This window comes from Heptranchias perlo, chromosome 5 (genome assembly GCF_035084215.1).
Source record: "Heptranchias perlo isolate sHepPer1 chromosome 5, sHepPer1.hap1, whole genome shotgun sequence".
In the NCBI taxonomy this organism is placed as follows: Eukaryota; Metazoa; Chordata; class Chondrichthyes; order Hexanchiformes; family Hexanchidae; genus Heptranchias; species Heptranchias perlo.
Window position 1 is genome coordinate 66649790 of NC_090329.1, and position 22062 is coordinate 66671851.

General features: G+C 40.4%; 1 protein-coding gene across 4 annotated transcripts in view; it reads left to right on the top strand.

Annotated features, from left to right (window-relative positions):
• The window catches only part of LOC137321823 (syntaxin-7-like), a 60247-nt gene that overhangs the window by 20968 nt on the left and 17217 nt on the right, over positions 1-22062 (top strand). For 2 of the 4 annotated variants that reach the window (XM_067984527.1, XM_067984526.1), the window contains 5 exons: positions 498-706; positions 6124-6193; positions 10444-10534; positions 11020-11157; positions 19132-19181. In XM_067984527.1, coding sequence (XP_067840628.1) covers positions 595-706; positions 6124-6193; positions 10444-10534; positions 11020-11157; positions 19132-19181 — 461 coding nt within the window. In that variant the 5' untranslated portion in view covers positions 498-594. The remainder of the gene's footprint in view (positions 1-497; positions 707-6123; positions 6194-10443; positions 10535-11019; positions 11158-19131; positions 19182-22062) is intronic. The other 2 variants (XM_067984529.1, XM_067984528.1) reach the window with 1 other exon arrangement.

Consider the following 22062-nt stretch of genomic DNA (forward strand, 5'->3'; position numbering starts at 1 on the left):
TACTGGAGCTTTTATGCCCACCTGAGCTGAGACCCCATCTACCTGCTTAACCCCTCCTCCGAAATACTGCACCTCCGACAGTGCAGCACTCCCTCGGTACTGCACTGAAGAGTCGACCTAGGTTATGTGCTCGAGTCTATGGAGTGGGGCTTCAACCTACGACTTAGGTGAATGCTACCACTGAGCCAAGGCTGTCATCTTCGAGTATGGGTCAGATCCAAAATAAGGCCTTGCATGTAGGTGAATTATTGAAGATTAATTGCACAGGATATTAACTTTTTAAATGCACTGTCCTATGCTACCTTCCCCCCCCCCCCCCCCCCCAATAATATGTCGTGAAACATGTTTTGTAATGAGAACTGAATAAAGTATAAAACTGGAGGGAGGACTGAATGTGGTGTTTTACTTGGACTCAAGTGGCATTGGAATATTCATAATTTCACTATTTAGAAAGCAGTAGGTATTAAATTTTAAGTATTTTTCAACTTGTTTTCTAGGTGCCGGAAATAATCCTCACAGGAAGGTTACTTGAATTCTGATGCTGGTCAACTCCATTTCTTTCACTGCAGACTTTATTTAAACTTCCAACAAGCCATGTCTCAAGGAAGAATGAACGAAAATTACTCGAGTGGAATAGGTCCATCTCCAGATGCAAACCAGCTTTCCCAATGTATAACTGTCAACATCCAGAAGATTGCACAAAATTGTAAGTAACAAATTATTTTCTGTTCTAGTAAACTTATTTACTTCCAAAAACAAATCTACCATTATACCCTAGCAGAAACAAACATTTCATGTTAGGAAGTCTCCAGCAGTACTTGGCCAGTATCAAATTATAAATTACAAAATATATCTCCTGACTTCAGCTTTCTGACTCTGCAGTGACTTCCCTGCCTAACTATGTGAGTGCAAGGAAACACTACTTCCCCATTCACATCATGCATGCAAAGTAATGTTCTTTTAAGAGCTAGACAATGTAAGGAGTCTTACAACACCAGGTTATAGTCCAACAGCTTTATTTGAAATCACAAGCTTTCGGAGCTTTCCTCCTTCGTCAGGTGAGCCATGACTAAGGAGGAAAGCTCTGAAAGCTTGTGATTTCAAATAAAGCTGTTGGACTATAACCTGGTGTTGTAAGACTCCTTACATTTGTCCACCCCAGTCCATCAACGGCATTTCCACATCTTAGATAATTTGAAGCATTTAAAAATAGCAATAACCAGACACATCTATCTGTTTAATCCCCATTTCTAATTTTACTTTTAAATCCTTCAGATGTCTCAATCCCTTCAAAGCTGCAGAAGATAAGCTTTAACAAACTGAGGCAAGATTTTAGACAGAGTTGGGACTGCATTAGGAATGTTTATTTGGATATGGTCCAAAAAGCTGGGGCTAATTCCTCCGCTGGAGTTTTACCCTACTACCCACTAACCTAGGCGCTTAAGTCAATATAAAAAAACCTAAGTCATGGCTATTGCTGTTTCAGGTAGAAATTGAATTTTTTTTCTAGACCACAGGAGCTCATGATTTGATTTTTGCTCTTAAGCTTAAGGTCAATTAAGTTCTATTTGTAGCATAGCTGATTCCACTGATGCTGCCCTACTCTGATTTTTATTTGTTGTTTTACCTGCAAATCTGAGTATCTGATGACAAGCCAGCATTTTATTCCCAAGCAATAACGCAGCATGTCAGTAAAAGTCACTTTCCCTGCATGAGTAGCAGCCCCAACATTTTTGTCATTGTTAAACCAATACGCTGATTTTTTTTCACTAATGAAGGTAGAGGGAACTAAATTATCGTTTAGATATTAAACCTTAAGACCCCACTGTTAGAATATTGTGTGCAATATTGGGCTCCACACTATGGGAAGGATATTGAGGCTTCATAGAGGGTACAAAGCAGATTCACTGGAATGATGCCTAGTATGAGGAAATACAAATATGAAGAAAGACTTAAAAATGTTTTTCATTAAAAGAATACAGATTACAGGGCAAAATATGGGACGGGGTTGATAGAAGCTTACTGTTTCTAGTTGTTATGGGGTTCAAGAATGAAGGGTTGTAGATACAAGATTAAATGCAAGAGAATTAGAACAGATGGTGGGAGTAATGTCTTTACACAGAGTTAGTTGAATGTGGAATTCACTTTGTGTTACTTTCTGCCTCAACACTGTCAACATTCAAGATTATATTGGGTGGATGGAGGAAAAGGAGATGAAGGGATATGAGAACAGGGTTGGTAAATATTGGTGAGGACTATTTGCTTGCGTAAAGGGTAAAGCCAAAATGGACTGGTTGGGCTGAATGGCCTGTTTTCCGTGTTATTTCTATATATTGGCTGCAGCAACTCTAGAACCAGATCTCATGATCAAGGGGTTTAAAATAATGAAGGGAATGGATGAGGAACAACTCTTCCCTCTAGTAGGTTGTGTACTGAACACTTATGTTCTTGGTTTGTCTTGGATTTGCAGTCTGCACGGTAGATAAATTCATGGATGATATATCAAACTGAGGGGGAGTTGGACTCAGGAGGCAGCCAAAAAAATTCATTTGTTCATAGGCCTACAATTTTGTCGCTGGGATAAAAGAACTGTATTTAGCAGCTTAAATGCCAAACACGGATTCTGAATTAAAACGCTGCCGATTCAAAAGCAGCTCAACAGCAACAACTTCTATTAATATAGAACCTTTAATGTTCCGAGACATTTCACAATCAGAGAAAAATGGACGCTGACCCAAAGAAGGTGATATTAGAAGGGATGACCAAAAGCTTGGTCAAAGAGGTGATTTTTAAGGAGGGTCTCGAAAGAGTAGAGATGCCGAGAGGTTTAGGGATAGGATTCGAGCCATTCAAATGTAAGGAAGTATTTTGGCTATGGTGACAAATTAATGCATGGCTAAAACTTTAGTAGAAAATGCCGTGCATATATTCACGCTATATAAGTAAATGTATTTCGTCTATATTTACTTAACAAACATCTGCCACCATTCAGTAATCAAGGAAGTAAAGCACTCCCAATGATCAAAAAACACTCCATGCTCTGCTTTTCGCCATACCATTTTACCAACAAATACACAAAGGTTAAAATACACATGCATATACTGTGTGAATGAGTATCAAGATCACTGGCCCAATGACTGTGTTGAGCACTTTTTTATTAATCAGAAATGCAATTATCCACATCTGGCTAGTGGCTAACACTGTACTATATGAATATATTTGTTTAAAGGGAACCATTGATCCCTGATGACTGGATTAATTATTTCCATTAATGAATGTAAAACTTGTAATTTCTCCCCTTTTGGTTTCACACCAGATTAGGCAAATCTCTTCATAGAGCTTAAACTGCATAACAGTGCCTCAGAGCTCAGTATAGCACAATTGTTGGCTTAATTTTTAAAACTTTTTTTGGGATCCTTCTGAGCTACATACACTTCTATGACTGAAAGGTTCAGCCTCTAGGTCTCTGCCAATGCTTATTATAACCAGTCGATAAAGGGTGCATAAGATTGGACTAGGATGTTTTTCTGCCCCTCTTTCCCTGAGGTTCTATGTCTTATTGGCCATCCTTGCAGTGTAAGGGTGAAATTTGAGCCAGTGTGAAATGGTTTTGGGTCCACATCAATGCAAATGTGGCAATATAACTTAAATTGGGTTGACGATCTGACTGAGCACACTATAGCGAGAAATGCAAGATCACCTCCAGTTAGTTCATGTTTGTACCTGGTTAGTTTCAGTAACTTGTACAATGTCTTATTTCTTATATACATACCATGTACAACAACTTTTACTTAAGGGTATGGTAACCTACTGCTTATGGTACTGGACTCGCAACCCAGAGGTTGAGTTCATAATCCCACCATGGCAAATTATAAAAATAAATTCAATAAATTTGGTAATTTGTGGACTGGCATCAGAAAAGAAAATGACCATAAAAGCTGCCAGATTGTTTTTTTAAAAAAAAACTACCACTACCACCCAACTGGCTCATTAATGTTCTTCAGGGAAGGGATTTCAACCTGGTCTGGTCTACATGTGACCCCAGTCCCACACTGTGTAATTGACTCAATGTCCTCAGGCCAAGTATGGATGGCTATTGCTGCCGACGTCCCAAGAACAAATAACGTTTTTAGAAAAGCACTAAAAGCTTTATTAACACTGTAGGTATTGGTTGCACTAGTGGAAAGTTTAAGCCTACAATTCACAGCAATTCAGCATCAGAGGACATTCATTATATTTTCAGTACATACCACCAGAGGGCAGTAATGATATAATCTTTGCAATTGCAATTACGATTACAAATGCTGCAGAGAAAAAGAAAATTCTGGAAATGTACTGCTGATCTATCAGTACCCAAAAAGAGAAAAGATAGGATTTCTACCTGAAACTGTTAACCTTTCAGAGGTCATCATATTGTATCTTCACACTCTTCCCCTTCACATGGTTACACATGCCTTGGCATTATCATTGTATTTGGCAAGGTCAGTAGCATTATAGGACTCAGACAAGAGTTGGCAGCGGAGCAAATGATCCATCGTTTGTGACTCATCAAGCACTCAATGATCAAAAATTGCTCTGCTTTTTGTCTTGCCATTTCACAAAGGCACAAAAAAGATTAAAATACACATGCATAAACTATGCAAATTGAGTATTAAGATGCATGAGTGTCCATTGCTCATTTTTCAAAATTTATTAATCAGAATTGCAATTGTCCACCACTGGATTCCCAATTAGCCACATGTGGCTAGTGGCTAATGTATTGGACAAAACTGGATTAGCCCCTAGTGACCAGCCTGATGTGTAAGATTGAATGTCTGGAACATCAAGGTGACTGACATGTTGCAAGCTATCTTGAATAGGTCCTTCTGCTACACTGAAAGCAGATGTTCATTAAATACATGAAGAAACTCAGGGCAATGGGTACTGGAAGATGTTACCTGGAGCCCAGGTATGTGAACAAGTGCTCATATATAGGGACTATTGCCTGCCTTCTATAGGTTATAAAGAAGCAAGGAGTTGTTACTGGAGAAACCACTGTTTGATGGAATATGGTTTGTCCATGTCACTTTTTATGGCTAGTGCTGCTCAGAAGTTCCTGTTGTCTACTGTCCCCCTAGCAAGTGATAATACCGATTTTCTTAGTATCAAACAAGCAACCAGTGATTATCCTCCTTTTTCAGGAGAGGAGGTAAGCATGATCTCTAGAATTGAGATGACATGCCTCATGGTAGATGATCAGAACTATGTTGAACTTCTCTGGTGGAATTGGTAATCTGATACCTGAGCCAGGCAGATCTACAGTACTTTCAGGGTGACTGTCACTATTTGATTAGCCAGCTTAGCTTTTTAATGAGACTTGGAGGTGTAGACCTGCCACTCTCACTAGGCCTGCAAACCATTGCCCTAATGGCTGTGGTGGTCCGAGCTGGAGCAGTAACAAGAAACTTGCCTTTGTGTTGTGCTTTTCTGATTAAACCTCAGCAGAATCCTTATACATACTTGATGAACCCTCAACCATGGTTCTTGCTAATTTGCACCTAGGTTTGCTGGGTAAGAGGGATGTATCTTTACAGGAAGAGTATGAACACAATTGGGGAAGCAGGAGCTCAGCATTTCTCTCTAGTTTGATTTGAAGTATGGTGATGAGTTTATGCAAGTTAGTCACCCAGCTGACATAAATCATTCTATATTGTAACTATTCTTCACTCTTTGTTGATAAAAGTTAGCAAATTAACTCTGACCGTAGCATTCCAGTAATGATACTATATTCATCAGCAATATACTCTTAAATATGTAATGCACATGTACAGTGTTTCTAAAGTTTTTCATATATTGTGTTCTGAGAACGTGATTATATGTAATATTTTTCCATCTTATTCCTTAAGTCTCTGGCTTTTCCTGTATCTTAAATCTGTTATTTGTCTGTATGACCTCAACAGCATGTTGTGATTTTTAAATTATTGAAAATATATAATGTTTAATTTCCGTGTTGCTTGTGTGCACATGCAAATCTATTCTTTCTGCCTTATGTTAAACAGTAGTTGTGCCTTCATGGCTTTGACTTGCTGAAAGTTATTTATTTTGTCTAATATTAATTCAATATTTGATAACTTTTCACTTCAGCTGCAGAAATCCAAAGGATTTTAAACCAGCTTGGAAAACCTCAAGATAATGTAGAACTTCGACAACAGCTGTGAGTATAACATAAGTATAAAGTCTAGATTCCTTCATTAGAACAACGAAGATTGCGAGATCAGAAAGAGGTGTTCAAAATTGAAGGGTTTTAATCAGCTAAATTGGAAAAAGCTATTTCCATTGGTTGGTGAGTTGGTAACTCGAGCATAAATTTAATATAACCAAACTAATGGAGGGAAGAGCTTAGAAAAAAAAATTATTAGGACATGGAATGACTTCCCGGAAACTGGAAGCAGAATCCATGACAGCTTTTATAAGAGAAGTAGACACATATTTGAAAAAAGAAAAGTTGAAAAGGGTGGGAGAATGGGATTAAGTGGATAGCTCTTTGAAAGCCAGCCAGCACAGGCATGATGGCTCAGTGTGCTGTGCTGTAAAATTCTGAGATATAATACAGGGTGACAACAACCAAAACAATTAAACTTGGTTTAGTTTGTACATAGCAGTTTTAACTTTTTTTAAAAAGTGGATTTTTTTAAAAATGACTTTCTAATTGTTAGTGACTTTACAGTTATGCTCCTGTAAAGTTATTGAGAGCTTCCTCCACACCCTACTTCCCCCCCCTCCCCCTCCCATATCCCAGTTTTATCCCAATTTGCTCTTTTTTCTAATATAAGCCATGATATTATAGAGCACACTTCAGTATCATTCCTGACATATATAATGTCTTTAGTTTATCCTCCTAGAACACAATTCACTTTCATTAATAAAATCTGGAAGGGAATTGAAGATTGTAATCTAATTAACATTGTAGTTCAGATGACTCTTGCAAATTGTTTAGCTTTATCCTTTAAACATTCTTAATCCCTTGATGGGTTCCCGACTATAATTCCTTCTAATATTTTGAATACTTTTAAATATTTCCAGTATTTCTGAATGGGTGGGCCTGGCCCTAGGCATTCTCAACATTGACTTCGGAACCCATGAAGTCTCATGGCTTGAAGTGAAACAACGCCAGGGAAATCTCGTGCTGATTGGTACCTGCTGCCCCCCTCAACTGATGAATCAGTACTCTTTCATGTTGAACATTGCTGGGATGGAGCACTAAAGGAAGCAAGGCTACAAAATGCACTCCAGTGGCTCAGTATATCATCACTGATCAAGCTGGTCAGGCCCTGAAGGACACAGCTGCCAGACTGGACCTGCATTAAGTAGTGAGGGAACCAACATAAGGGAATAACCTGATCAACCTCGTCTTTGCTGACCTACCTGATGCAGACATGTTTGTCCATGATAGCTTAGGTAGAACTAACCACCGTTCAGGACTAATGAAGACAATCTCATCTTCACAGTGAGGACGTTCTGTAGTGAGACAGACTAAGAATAGATCTAGCAGCCCAAAACTAGGCTTCCAAGAGGCATTGTATGCCTTCAGCAGCAGAATAGAGACCACCACAATCTGTTAACTTCCCTCACTTCACCTTCCATCAACTTTGGTTCACTGGGGAGTGTGGAAGGGTGTGCCAGGAGCAGCACCTGCCATACACTAGATTGAGGTACCATACAACACCGGGCTACCTGCATGCTAAACACAAAAAGTAGCAGGTTATAGATATTATGTGGTCCCACAATCAACTAGAGCAAAGCTCCCTAGCCCTATCATATCAGTCAAGAATGGTGGTGGACAATCAGATATCTAATAGGAGGAGGCTCCACTTGCATTCCCATGCTAAACCATGGCCTAACACACGTGAGCCTAACGTGATTGCAAGAGGAAAGGCTAAAGTGTTAACAGCACCTTCAGCCAAAAGTGCCAAGTGGATGATCCTACTTGGCATTCTCCCAAGGTCCCCACTGTCATTGCTGCTGGTATCCAGTAAATTCGGTTTACTCCACGTGACATTAAGAAGTTGCTGAGTACACTGGACACAGAAAAGGCTATGGGCCCTGATAACATTCTTGGCCGTAGTGCTGAAGATACGCACAGAATCAGGCAGTCCTCGCACTGAGCTATTCCAGTGCAGCCATGATTCTAGTGTCTATCAGACAATGTAGAAAATTTCCAGACCGTGTCCCATCTACAGAAAGCAGGACAAGTCTAAGCTGGTCAATTATAACCCGATCAACCTTCTCTCTGTTGTCAGCAAAGTAATGGAAGTCATCCGTAGTGCCACCCAGTGACACTTAACCGCTAATAGCGTGCTCACTGACAGAGTTGTTGTCTGGACCTCATCACACCCTTGATCCAGACGGTTGGATTTTAGGATACTCACTATTCGCCCATTACAATATAGGCACATGGACTTGAGATAGAGATGTCTGCATAATAATTTATATTGATAAACACTAATACAACCCATTACCCAGTACCAATATAACTCCCTAACAGAGAACTCATTGGGGTTCATAAGCTGTGTGCTCCAGACTGCTCACACTAGCCCTATAAGCCTCTCTCTGTTTTTTTTTCTCTTTTTTTTCCCTGTTTGTTTTTTTGTTGAATGTGTATTCGGGGGTTCTGCAGGTGACACCTCTCTGTCTGAACACGGTGATTGCCTTGGCAACGGGCAGTTGCAGGGGCAGTCTGTAAACACCATGTATTGTTCTATATGTATAAATGCGTAGGCTTCAAGGAGCTCTTGAAACATTTGCCTGAGGAAGGAGGAAATCTCCGAAAGCTTGTGAATTTAAAATAAAATTGCTGGACTATAACTTGGTGTTGTAAAATTGTTTACAATTGTCAACCCCAGTCCATCACCGGCATCTCCACATCATGTATACCAGATTAGGTAGAGTTCCTAAAATGTGCAGTACTTTTACATGGCTGATTATGCAAGGCTAGTGCAAGGTTAATATGTAAGTATGTATGGCTACAGTGGACGTAAGGACCCCTTCCCCCTACACACGCATGCTGATTAATGTTACTATCAGTTTGTTGACTTCCGGACATTCTCCATCCATGAGTCACTGCATTTGCCCAGATAGCTTTCACTTGCTTATCTCTCCAATATTTATTAGCGAGCCCCATTTTCCTTTCACGTTCCCTTCTGGTTTCTCAGACGTGCTGGTGCTAGTCCAGCAATTAAAATGTAGCACTCATCATCCTACACTTAACTGCTAGTCTCTGCATCTGTGTCCAGAGACTGATTTAATTATATTTAACCCATATAACTATTATAATCTAACCCTTACATAATGCTAACTATTCTACCTGGTTTACCTAGTCTTACATAGACACGGTTGCAGGAGCTAAATGCCAGAGGAGAGGTTGGAGTACCTGCCCTCTCCATCAAGGCAGCATTCAACTGAGTTTGTCACCAACTAGCCCTAGTAAAACTGAGGTCAATGAGTAAATCCCTTTGGTGGCTGAAGTTGTACCTGATGCACTGGAAGATGGTGGTTGGAGATCAATCATTGCATCCCTAACACTTTCCTGCAGGAGTTCTTCAGGATAGGGTCTTCGGCTCAATCAACTGCTTCATCAATGACATTCATTCTGTCATAAGGTCAGGAGTGGGGTTGTTCACTGATTCCACAGTGTTTGGCTCAGTTAACAACTCCTCTAATAATGAAGCAGCTTATGCCAAGCTACAACAGGACTTGGAGACAACATGGAGGCTTGGGCTGACGAGTAACACTTGTGCTAGCCAATGACCATCTCCAGTGACAAAACCCAGCAGCCTCCCCACTGATCTTCAAAGATCAAGGTCAACACCATCCTGGATAGAGCAATTTGCTTGATTGGCACCTCTGCTACTAGATTTAATATCTAACCCCATCATCACCTATGTTCTGTGGTTGCAGTATGTACTATCTACAGGATGAACTGCAGCAACTCAAAGGTTACTTCGACGCTACCTCCCAGCCCCATGTCCTTCTTGGTGCTAGAAGGTCAAGAGCAACAATATCGGGAACAGCATCACCCCCAAGGCACATGCCATCCTGATTTGGACACAAGCTACTATTTCTTCATTGCTGGGTCAAAATCCTAGAATTCCATAGCTAATGTCATATGCACAAGCAGCACACGAACTTGCAATAGTTCAAGGGGAAGGATGAGCAATAAATGTAGTCTTGCCAGCATTGCCCACATCCAGAGAACAAATTAAAAATGACTGTGTATGAACTTGAATAAACAGTGCAGTTATAGATCTAAATATGCAAGAAAAGTGAAAGTTGCTATGCAGTACGGATCATTTTTGTTTTTCTAACCAATTTTTGTAGGACTGCCAAAAACTATTTGCTGTCCAGGATTGCTGCTGATCGTTGCTCCATTGATATTTTGTGTTAAATGTTTCCTTCTAATCCTAGTCGGCAGCAGCAGCAGTTAGTCAACCATCTTGCTAAAGAAACTGAGACGTGCATAAAGGAATTTGGATTATTATCACCTGCTATTGAACAGGTAAGGGTTTCTTCTGCACTGAATAACTGTACTTGAGTCTTCTAATCCTATGGATATATCAAACTGTGTCTTGATGCTTATTGAGAACATTCCTTCTGTGGATTAGTAGCCATTAGTTAGAAAATAAACCCAACAGTCCCAAAATTATAATCCTCACCTAACATTAATTAGCACTGATTACAAATATTGTAATTTTATTCACTTAATTTCAATATTTGTAAGTAAAACTCCTTTTATAAATGGTATTACATTTACATACTTTAATACCTATATTTAAATGGTGGTGGAAAAGTCGTCTTGTTCATTTTCTCTAATAATTTTGTGGATGTGACCATTGGCTTGATGCAATAGTCCAAACTCATTTTAACATGGAAGCCTAAGCTTGTGTGTAAACTACATTTTATTTGCAAAATGGATATATCATTTATGACCATTAATACTACTTTGAAATGAGCCTGAATTTTTAGTACACTTTTTTTTCTTAGCGACAAAGAAAGCTACAGAAAGATCGTTTAGTTGGGGAATTCACTACAGCACTGGCCAATTTCCAAAGAATCCAAAGGGAAGCTGCCGAAAAGGAAAAAGAATTTGTAGCGAGAGTACGTGCTGGCTCACGTCTGTCTGTAAGTATGCAGTATACATTAGAACTAATTAAGGAAAGGAATTTTAATTTCATTTAGATTCCTCTGTGGGTCATTCATCATTATCCTGCTCCAAACTGGATTTGTCATTAATTCAGGGACTAGTACAACAACTGCATTGTTATCATTTGAACATAGTGTCTAACTCATTGACATTAGTCTCCAAGATAGGAAAAAGCTTGGCCTTAACAGGATATGCTTGCTACATAGTGAATGAAACTTGAGTCCGTGGGCCCCATTTTATAATTTTGATAGTCTGTACTTTTTGATGAGCTTCTGTAACTCAATTTGTGAAATAAATTGCAGCAGGCTAATAATGCTGGTTCTAATCTTGTAAATGCCACAGGTTTCCTTTTTACATTTCATGTTTTTAATCTGAGGCCTGATGGGGCTGTTGAGCTTCCTGCCCACATTGATAATGACCTCATTATCTTAGCAAGTACACATACCTTGCACTTAACTGGATCTAAACAAGCTTTTCAGTGATTTAACAGCTACTTACTTAATGGACTAACCTTTGTAACCAGATTTTTTTGCAAACTATATTTGCAAGTTCTATAGTCATTTGCCTTGTGTCTTAACCAGGTGCTTTCTTCAAACCACACTTCCAGGGACAGTTTTGCCTGGCCACAAACAAGAATACTGCTGCCACTTTTTTCTGGACACTGATGCAGTTATCTTATTGCTGGTTTATCTTCCCCCTTTTTCCCACCAAGCCAAATCCCTCCCCTGCCCTAGCCCTAAAACCACCTTTCTCTCTAGTTTCTGTCCCATCTTTTCTCGTGCCCTCTCTGAGCTCCTCTCTCCCATGAGACCCAATTTCTGTTGCCTTGAAGCCATTGCCACTAAACTGCTAACTGTCCAACTTCCCATCCTGGAACCATGCTAGCTGACATTATAAATGGTTTCCTCCTCTTGGGTACTATCCTCGTACCTTTCCGTACTGCCATTATCACCCTCCCCTCATCAACAAAACCCATTCTTGATTCTCTGTCCTTGCAAACTACTGCACCATCCCCGATTTCTGTTTCCTGTCCAAAATCCTTGAATGTGTTGTCACCTCCCAAATTTGTACCCATCTTTCCACCCCTACCACAGTACCAAACAGCCCTAACCAAAGTTACAAATTATATCCTGTTTGACTGAGGTGCTTTATTCCTGCTTGTCTTCTTCAACCTCTCTGCAGCCTTTGACATGGTCAACTACACCATCCTCCTCTAATGCCTCCTGTTATCCAGCTTACTGGGACTAACCTGACTTGGTTCCACTCTTACCTATCTGATTGTAGGCAGACTGTCTAGTAATGGCTTCATTACCTCGAGTCCCCCAAAGATCTATCCTTGCGCCCCCACCATTTCCTCATCTACTTAGTGCCCCTTGGCAACATCATCCACCAACATGGGGTCAGCTTTCGCATGTATGCTGAGAACACCCAACTTTAATGCTCCACAACCTCTCTTGACCCCTCCACTGCCCCTGTGTTGTCAGACGCCCAGTATTGGATGAGTTGCAATTTCCTCCAGCTAAACTGGAGCAAGACCAAAGCCATGGGATTTTTTTCTACCTTGGGTGCGCTATAGAAATGCAAGTTGTTGTCATCTAGATATTTTTGAACCACTGGGAAAGGTCTAGCTGCCATAAATAATTGCCAGGAGTGACTTGCAAAGAATTACATGTGCAGTTTGTTGATAGTGGTACTGGAATTTATCAATGATGCAATGGATTCCACAGCACAGCTAGCCTTGTAATTAAAACTGCTTCTTGAAATGGTTCCGAAATGAGGATATAAGTGAGTATGTGAATTTAATGTTGGTTTTGAAGTGGTTTTTTTGCTTACTACCCAAGTCACCCAGCAAAAATGTAGTGTATACTAAAATCATGCCTTCCCTATAGTCAGTTAAGTTTGCATAATGTTAATACATATAATTTAGTCAATATTTTAGCAACTTGCCAGAATTTAGCTAATGTATAAATTTTGGTGCCACACAAAAGCTATTGAGATCCTGGAGAAGGTGCAGAGGAGGCCAGATAGAATGGTACCAAGAGGGCTTTTAGCTGTGAGTAGGCTGCAAGAGTTGGGGCTATTTTATTGAAGGAATGAGATTTTATTTTCAAAATGAAGAGCGCGCTTGGAATCTGGCTGAATAAGTTATTTGAGATGGATAGGGATCCAAGGACCAGAGGGCATGTATGTAAAATCTGGAGGCAGAATTAGGTTAGATGAGAGAAGTATTTCTTTTCACAAAGAAGCATTGCCCTCTGGAACAGACTACTGAAACATGCAGTGGGTTTGCTATAGTCTTTTTAAAAGGGACAAGTTCCTGAAAGAAGAGAACATTTCCAGTTAGAGACTAAGTTGTTAGTTGCTTGATTGCCATAAGGATTTGGAGAGGAATTTCCCAGAGTTTTCCTGAATTAGCCACAGATTTTTTTTGTCGCCTCTTCCAGGAGATTGTGTGGTTGGGGTGGGTCACTGGTGTATTTGGTTGAACCATTGTCATAATATAGGAACAGGAGTAGGCCATTCAGCCCCTTGTGCCTGCTCCGCCATTTGATAAGATCATGGCTGATCTATGATCTAACTCCATATACCTGCCTTTGGCCCATATCCCTTAATACCATTGGTTGCCAAAAAGCTATCTATCTCCGATTTAAATTTAGCAATTGAGCTAGTATCAATTGCTGTTTGCGGAAGAGAGTTCCAAACTTCTACCACCCTTTGTGTGTAGAAGTGTTTTCTAATCTCACTCCTGAAAGGTCTGGCTCTAATTTTAGACTGTGCCCCCTACTCCTAGAATCCCCAACCAGTTGAAATAGTTTCTCTATCTACCCTATCCGTTCCCCTTAATATCTTTTAAACTTCGATCAGATCACCCCTTAACATTCTAAACTCTAGAGATTACAACCCAATACATGGGTCAATTCTGGCCCTTTTTATATGTTTTAATTGGGAGCTGAGTTTGTAGATGTATTGTACTGAATTTTTAGCATGTGTTATCAAACTTTTTTATTCTGCATAGTGCTTTGCATGTAGTTATTTTTTGTAAACTTCATTTCTTCCGTGGCTTCTTGAACAGCAGTCAGCTTAAATGCTGTGTTGGAGGAGCAGTGGAGCTGTTAATTCAGCTTTTCGTAGGCTCAAGAAGCTTCATTTTCACCTTCACTGCCTGGGCAGTAATCCGCGGAGCGGATTGCCCACCCATTGTAGAAACCACTTGATTTTCAGCCCATTGACATCTATGGGCAGGCGATCTGCTCTTGTCGGACTACTGTCCAGGTGGTGAAGGTGAAATTATCCCTTGTGTCCATTCTTTTTTTGCCCCTCTTTTCCTCCTCCCTCAGCCTCCAACCTACTGGACCTGAAGGCTACCTGCAGTCTAATGTGACAGTTTGCAGAGCTGGAGGTAACATTGAAATGTTTGCATTCAAATTCTGCCAAATTTGACAGCTGTTTATCATGTAAACGGGGCATAAGTAGTCTGAATGGAAACTCATAGCTTCTGTGGCTTGTTGTCAGTCAGTATTGGGACAGAGGAGCAACCAGTGTTCTGAAGTAAGTATTGTCATTGCTGTGCTGTCAAGTTGTTATGACTTAACATGTTAGTGCAGTGCAGTATGATTGAACTAATTAACTGATCCTGTCCCTCAAGCATTTAGATAATGGGTTTTATCACCCGCTATTGGGGTGAGTGCAACTTTCTGCTAGGTGCTAAAGACTGTTTTCAAAACAGCATCAAGAGCCAGAGTGGAAAATCTTAATGACTTCCCTAAGGTGATTGTGTGTTTAAGTCTTGTTTACATTAGTGATGTTCAGATCAGTGTTGCCTGTGTTCAACTTTGGTCCCAGATGTCTGTCGACTTTATTTAAGCAAAAACTCCAAACCTATACCTGAAGAGTTGGGAAATACACACACGTGTTTGTAATGGCAGGTTAGGTTTTTTTAATGTCACCTTTGTACAAGTAGCATTGATTTGAAATACAAATTCTGGGGTCTAAGTTAAGTCCCTTGTTTCCAGATTAAAACCAGATGAAAACTCAACTGAAGAATTCAATGTTCACTCCAGTTTGAATCCTGAATTGACTAGAGTTGATTTTTGGGTCCGTGCATGGACCCTGTGGGAGAAGGGCTGATCCCACCAGAATATCTGAGGCCAACCTAATTTGAATAGTTTCACCGAGTTCATAGTCTATATTGCACTTGATGCTGGGAACTTGCTGGGTGGGGTGGAGACAGAAAATTATTAAAGATAAGTGGCTATGTTGGGGGGTGGGAGGAACAAAAAGTGTTAAATAAGAACATGAGAAATAGGAATAGGCCAGATGGTCCCAAGAGCCTGCTCTGCCATTCAATAAAATCCTGGCTGTTCTTCGACCTCAGCTCCACTTTCCCGCCCCATCCCCATATCTCTTGATTCCCTTAATGTCCAAAGATCTATCGATTTCAGTCTTGAATATACTCAACGACTGGAATTCTCTACCCCAGAGGACTGTGGATGCTGAAAGATTCACAACCCTGAGTGAAGAAATTCCTCCTCATCTCAGTCCTAAATGTCCGACCCCTTATCCTGAGACTATGTCCCCTAGTTCTAGACTCTCCAGCTAGAGGAAACATCTTCTCAGCATCTACCCTGTCAAGCCCTCTTAGAATCTTAGTTTCAATGAGATTGCCTCTCATTCTTCTAAACTCGAGAGTATAGGCCCATTCTACTCAGTCTTTCCTCATAGGACAACCCTCATCCAAGGAATCAAATTAGTACACCTGTGCATTTTTAAAGAAAAGTGACTGGCACAATGTGAAGGCAGGAAACTGAGTCTGGAAAATAATGAGCACGCAGCACTCGACCTCCTGTTTAAAAGCTGTTGAAGCTACTGCATGAGATGAGTGTGAGAAGGACTGTCCTGTTTGCCTCTCCAGGGCATGCTCAGCAGAGGACAGCAAGGTAGCATGCATGGCAGAAGCTGACTACCAAGCTCAACACTGTATGCAATACCCACAAAACCTGGGAACAGACGTGACACACATTAAGCCTGTCTTATGGTTACAAGAGGTATGGTGCAGATATGTGTGCTGCAGTGTGTTGCCAGATAATCTGTTGCACATTTAATGCTGGCCCTTGCCAAACCCCAGCTCTTGCAGCTCTTTTTATATTGATGACCATGCATACCCATAGGACGTGCACTTATAGCAGTAACTTAACATTTTCAATGGTATACAATCTAGCTGCAAGGTGCATGGCCACTTAATGACACCAGAATGGTTTGCAGCTGTCATTGTGCATGTGCTTCTTCAGTTTACAATACATCAAGGCTATGCTGTTTGCATGACAAGATGGCACCTAATACAAACAAACAGACCCAAGCTGGAAGAGGGCTCACAAATGAACACCCATGCAGTAAGGTGCCATCTTGCCTAAAAGATCAGTGAGAGGATGAGAGAAAGTGAAGGTGCAGGGCTCCATTCCCATCAAGCTGTGGCCTAGAACTATCTAGTTCTTGTGTCTTGTCCCGTTTCTCACTTACTTCCACACAGGCATACTCAAAACCACAAAAACAACATACACAGCTAGTACCTTGTAAGACAGGCTCTGTTGGAAAGTGTTCCTTTGAGCCACCATTGTGACAAAAGTCACTTTTCTCTGAGCTTGATAGGAGCCTGCTAGCACTGCCAGTGGAACAAGACAGCACAAAATCCCTCTCCCCAGTCTTTTCATGCATCGGCACATATCACGGAGGATATAGTTAATGAGCTTGAAGTAGCAGCACTGGGTGAGTTATGGGGCATGAGTGAGGAGGAGCAAATGATGGTGCCAGAGAAGGAATGGGAACCTACTAGCAAGGACTCCCTGTACTTTTGAGAAATGTAGCAGTGTTGTGACATTGGCAAACTTTCAGACTCCTGTTACTGATCAATAAGAAATGAGATGAAATATGCTGTTTGATGCATCAGTCAGTTGTTTTGTATATCTGTGAGCAGCTGATAGGGAGGTCAAGTCAGAAAAAAGTTTCACTGTTTGGTAACCTTGCCTGCTGCTGATGCTGCCAGTCCTGCGATGCAGGTTGGTTGCAAATGCCCTTCCAGCAGATGGTGCAGCACACTTAACAGGCTGTGGGTCAGCAGGGAGCCAGTGGAACCAGTTCCTGACAAATTGCAGTAGTCTCAACATGGCTTGGAGATGTGGTTGGTGACAGGATGGAGGGTGTGGCTAATATGACTGTGGTGCCTGCTAATCTCCCTGTCATGCCACCTTTCATTTTGTACCAATTCAATGCATGAAGTATTTTGATTGGAGTATTTTCAAAGCAGCCCAGGAGTAAGGTAGCAGTGACTGGGTACTGCACTTGTAGCTTTGTTTCATGCTGCGACACACCCTGAAAAGGTATGAGCACCGGTATTGCGGGAGACACCTTGCAGATATCACCTTTTTAAGGATCTTCCTATTCCATAAGATTTGGAAAGATTTTTTTGTGCAGTCAAGTTTCTCTTGTACTGTTGGTAACAGTGAATTTGCTGCTTTTCTCTGATCATAAACCTTTCCTCCAAAGCCTGATTGAGAAAGTAGGAAAGTATCAAAACGTTCGCTGAAGATTTTTTTAAAAATTGTGTACTGGAAACATTACCGGGAAAGAGAACTTAACATGTTTTACTTCTCTTCCTTTAATTAGAGACTTTAACCAGATTCCCTTTAATGCCTGATTTATAATGGGTGGACTTCCACCCAAACATCAAAGTGGGATGGGATTGCTTATCCGCTTCATTAGCATGCAAGATGCACACTTACTTGCGCTTCTGATGAAAAGAAACAGGTTAATTGCAAGGCATACTGCCCCAGTAAAAACATGGATGGGGTACATTTTCAGCAGGGGTCCGGCCCACCATGTCTTGGTCCCCACTTGCTCCAATCCTACCGACAGTAGTGAAATCAACCCTATTTCCAGACAAGTACCAGGCAATGACCATCTCCGACAAGAGTGTCTAACCACCTCCCCTTGACGTTCAACGGCATTACCATCGCCAAATCCCCCACCATCAATATCCTGGGGGTCACCATTGACCAGAAACTTAACTGGACCAGCCATATAAATACTGTGGCTACGAGAGCAGGTCAGAGGCTGGGTATTCTGCGGCAAGTGACTCACCTCCTGACTCCCCAAAGCCTTTCCACCATCTACAAGGCACAACTCAGGAGTGTGATGGAATACTCTCCACTTGCCTGGATGAGTGCAGCTCCAACAACACTCAAGAAGCTAGACACCATCCAGGACAAAGCATCCCACTTGATTGACACCCCATCCACCACCCTAAACATTCACTCCCTTCACCACCTGTGCACTGTGGCTGCAGTGTGTACCATCCACAGAATGCACTGCAGTAACTCGCCAAGGCTTCTTCGACAGCACCTCCCAAACCTGCGACCTCTACCACCTAGAAGGACAAGAGCAGCAGGCACATGGGAACAACGCCACCTGCATGTTCCCCTCCAAGTCACACACCATCCCGACTTGGAAATATATCGCCGTTCCTTCGTTGTCACTGGGTCAAAATCCTGGAACTCCCTTCCTAACAGCACTGTGGGAGAACCTTCACCACGTGGACTGCAGCGGTTCAAGAAGGCGGCTCACCACCACCTTCTCGAGGGTAATTAGGGATGGGCAATAAATGCTGGCCTCGCCAGTGATGCCCACATTCCATGAACAAATTTTTTAAAAATTTGCATTAGTTTTTAATGGAGGCGTCACAAGCTGTGAATGTTGGAAATGGGAATAATACAAAATGCTGGAATCACACAATAAATCAGTTGGTGTATAAAAGGATAGAATAACATTTAGGTGGGACCTTCCATCTGAATTGATTCCTGATTAGTTTTATCCTAGTTCAAAGCTTATACGTGTTGAAGCAATTCAATTTATTTTTTCATCAGGACATTCTTTACTTAGACTTTTTTTTCCTTTCCCAGACAGGTTTGCCTGATAGCCAAAAAGAAGGACATCTAGTGTCTTTTGACAGGTAAGGACCAAGTTTCAAAATATGTATTCAGCAATATGACCCCTACATTTTCTTGTAATAATCCATCCAAGAAGGGTTTATAATGGCTTGCTATAATTCAAATGATGAATACTTACTGTGCCAGCTGTTGAAAGGAAAATTGCCAGTCCAGCAGAGTATGTTACCATCAAAATGAATCTCATAGAGCCACCGTACTAATTTAACTTCACCAAAGAATACTTGTATAGAATGGAATGTTGTATGTTTCACATATTTTAAGGGGTCTCTTGTGTGGCAAGATCATGTAACCAACCAGTTTTAACATTTATTGACCTTAATTTTTGAGAATTTTAATGGGAGTTAAATTTCTAGGATGGAGATTTAGAGCTTTGCTGACGAATGTATATTCACTTTACCATTTGTTTTGAAAACTTATTTAATTTTTATTTTACATTGCTCACCTCTCCAAAAAAGTGTCCAAAAATCTCAGTTCACCGTGAAAACTGGTATTTGAAAACATTGCAGATCTGCATTCTGTCAATTGATTAGACTGTTTTCTAGGTGTATTACACGTAATAAAATGAAAACGGTACCAGAGCAGATGCTCTATTTGGCATTGAGAAATAAATCAAAAATTATATCCAGGAATTTGGAGAATGCTTAGTGTGGGATATATTTTAGCTAAGCAAGGAAATTATGCTAAATCTTTATAAATCACTGGTTAGGCCTCAACTGGAGTATTATGGTGTCCAATTCTGGGCACTACACTTTTTAGGAAGGATGTCAAGGCTTTGGGGAGGGTGCAGAGGAGATTTACCAGAATAATACCATGGATGAGGGACTTCAGTTGCATGGTGAGCCTAGAGAAGTTGGGATTGTTCTCAGAGTATAGAAGGTTAAACAGAGATTTAATAGAGCAAAATTATATGGGGTTTTAAAAGTAAATAAGAAGAAACAGTTTCCACTGACAAATGGGTCAGTAACCAGAGGACACAAATTTAAGGTAATTGGTAAAAGAACTAGAGGGGAGATTAGAATTTTTTTTTACGCTGCGAGTTATGATCTGTAATGCACTGCCTGAAAGGGTGGTGGAAGCAGATTCAGTAGTAACTTTCAAAAGGGAATTGGATAAATACTTGAAAGGGAAAAATTTGCAGGGCAATGGGAAAAGACCAGCAGAGTGGGACTAATTGGATAGTTCCTACAATGAGCTGGCACGTACATGATGGGCTGAATGGCCGCCTCCTGCGCTGTAAGATTCCATGATTCTAAGTTTACAGCTGAAATAATGTGCAAGATCAAAGCAAACTTTGGCTCTGAAGAGGGTAAATGGGAAAGATTTAGTGGATGGTATTATCAGCTAAATTATCACATTAAAAATCAAGTTCTAAGTAACTTTTACTCAACTATTTCTATTTTTGGGTTTGGAAAATCCATTAGTTCATCCCATTGTGATAAATTGAAACTTTAAAAAAAAATGCTTGGTTGCTGGAATGTTTTTCTAAACTCTTCATAATTAGATTTTTTTTGTCTGAAGAGAGGTCTCAAGTATTCCACACAAGATTATTTTTGTTGAAATTAGCCAATGATTTAAAGAACTGAAATAAAATCAACAGTTTAGCAGAACTTTCCAAACCCAATTTCACAAAGGTGCTGTATAAATGCAATTTTTAATTACATCAGTTTCAAAGCAGCTCACAAAATGAATTATTTTTGAAAAGCAGTCACTTATGTGGACAAATTAATTAAGACCAGTTGTACATCCAATTCAGTTCATGTCAGTGAGGCTCATTTGATGGCATGTGCACACCTGAGTGTGGGTTCAAGCTCCGTTCCAGGACTTCACATAAATTAGGCTGAAACATTTTGAGTGTCTTAGAGACATAAGGTATTCTATAAATGCAAATATTTCCAGCTCAATCTCCTTCCGTCATAAACATGTAACAGGGATAGAAAGTTGAAATCTAGAGTTGATACTGCAATCCAAGGCTCCCAGTGGGGAACTGTGCTCCTAAGGAGTGCATTTTGAGAAATTGTGCGTGTGCAGCCAGAGACCCTCCCATCAGTCAAAGTAAATTGAGGGGCTATGCGGCCATGATTTCACTCCTACTAGAGAAGGGTACATTTGGGACAGATATCAGAAAATTCTTCTCACAGTCTGATTTTCTGGAAGTTTATTCTACTCAGACTGGTGAAGCTAAAAATCCTGGAATCGTTTAAGAAATAATTGGATAGTAAAATGGGATATCATTAGAATATCGCTGGATGGATAAATCAAGATGGGTTGAATGGCCTTCCTCATCCATAATTATCTTGTGATTGCAAAATTCCAACCTGAAGTGAATGATGCATGATCAGCTCCATGTAACTTATCTAGAGATCATATCATGCCTCAACATTGCTTCTAACTTATGCTTTTGGCTGTCACAGCAATCAAATACTCAAATCTTGGACATTTTCTAATGAAATTTAATATCCAACTCCTGTAAATATTTTTTAGCACCAAAATGTCTGTGGATGTCCAAGTATATAAATAATGTAGCTTTTTGGCTTGAGGTAGTCGCTGAATCCAGGAATTCTGATAGTTCCTTTTTATAAACATATTAGTGAAGACTGCTCAGAAACTGCTTTTTACTTTAGCATATATGTAGATAACAGATTTGTTTTGACTTTTTATAGGGGGTGGGAAATGTTTTTCACTGGATTGCCATTTCTAAAATTAAAGAATTACATTATTGGTGCGCATTTGAAATCCCTTGCTCTCTGGAACTGCCCACTCTGCTCATTCGTGCAAAAGAGATTCTATACCGAATATCTGTTCCCCAGCTGAAAGATTTAAAAGCATAAAACACTACAACAAAAGGGGGCTAAAAGGAGCAGTAAATGTACACTATCTTTTTTA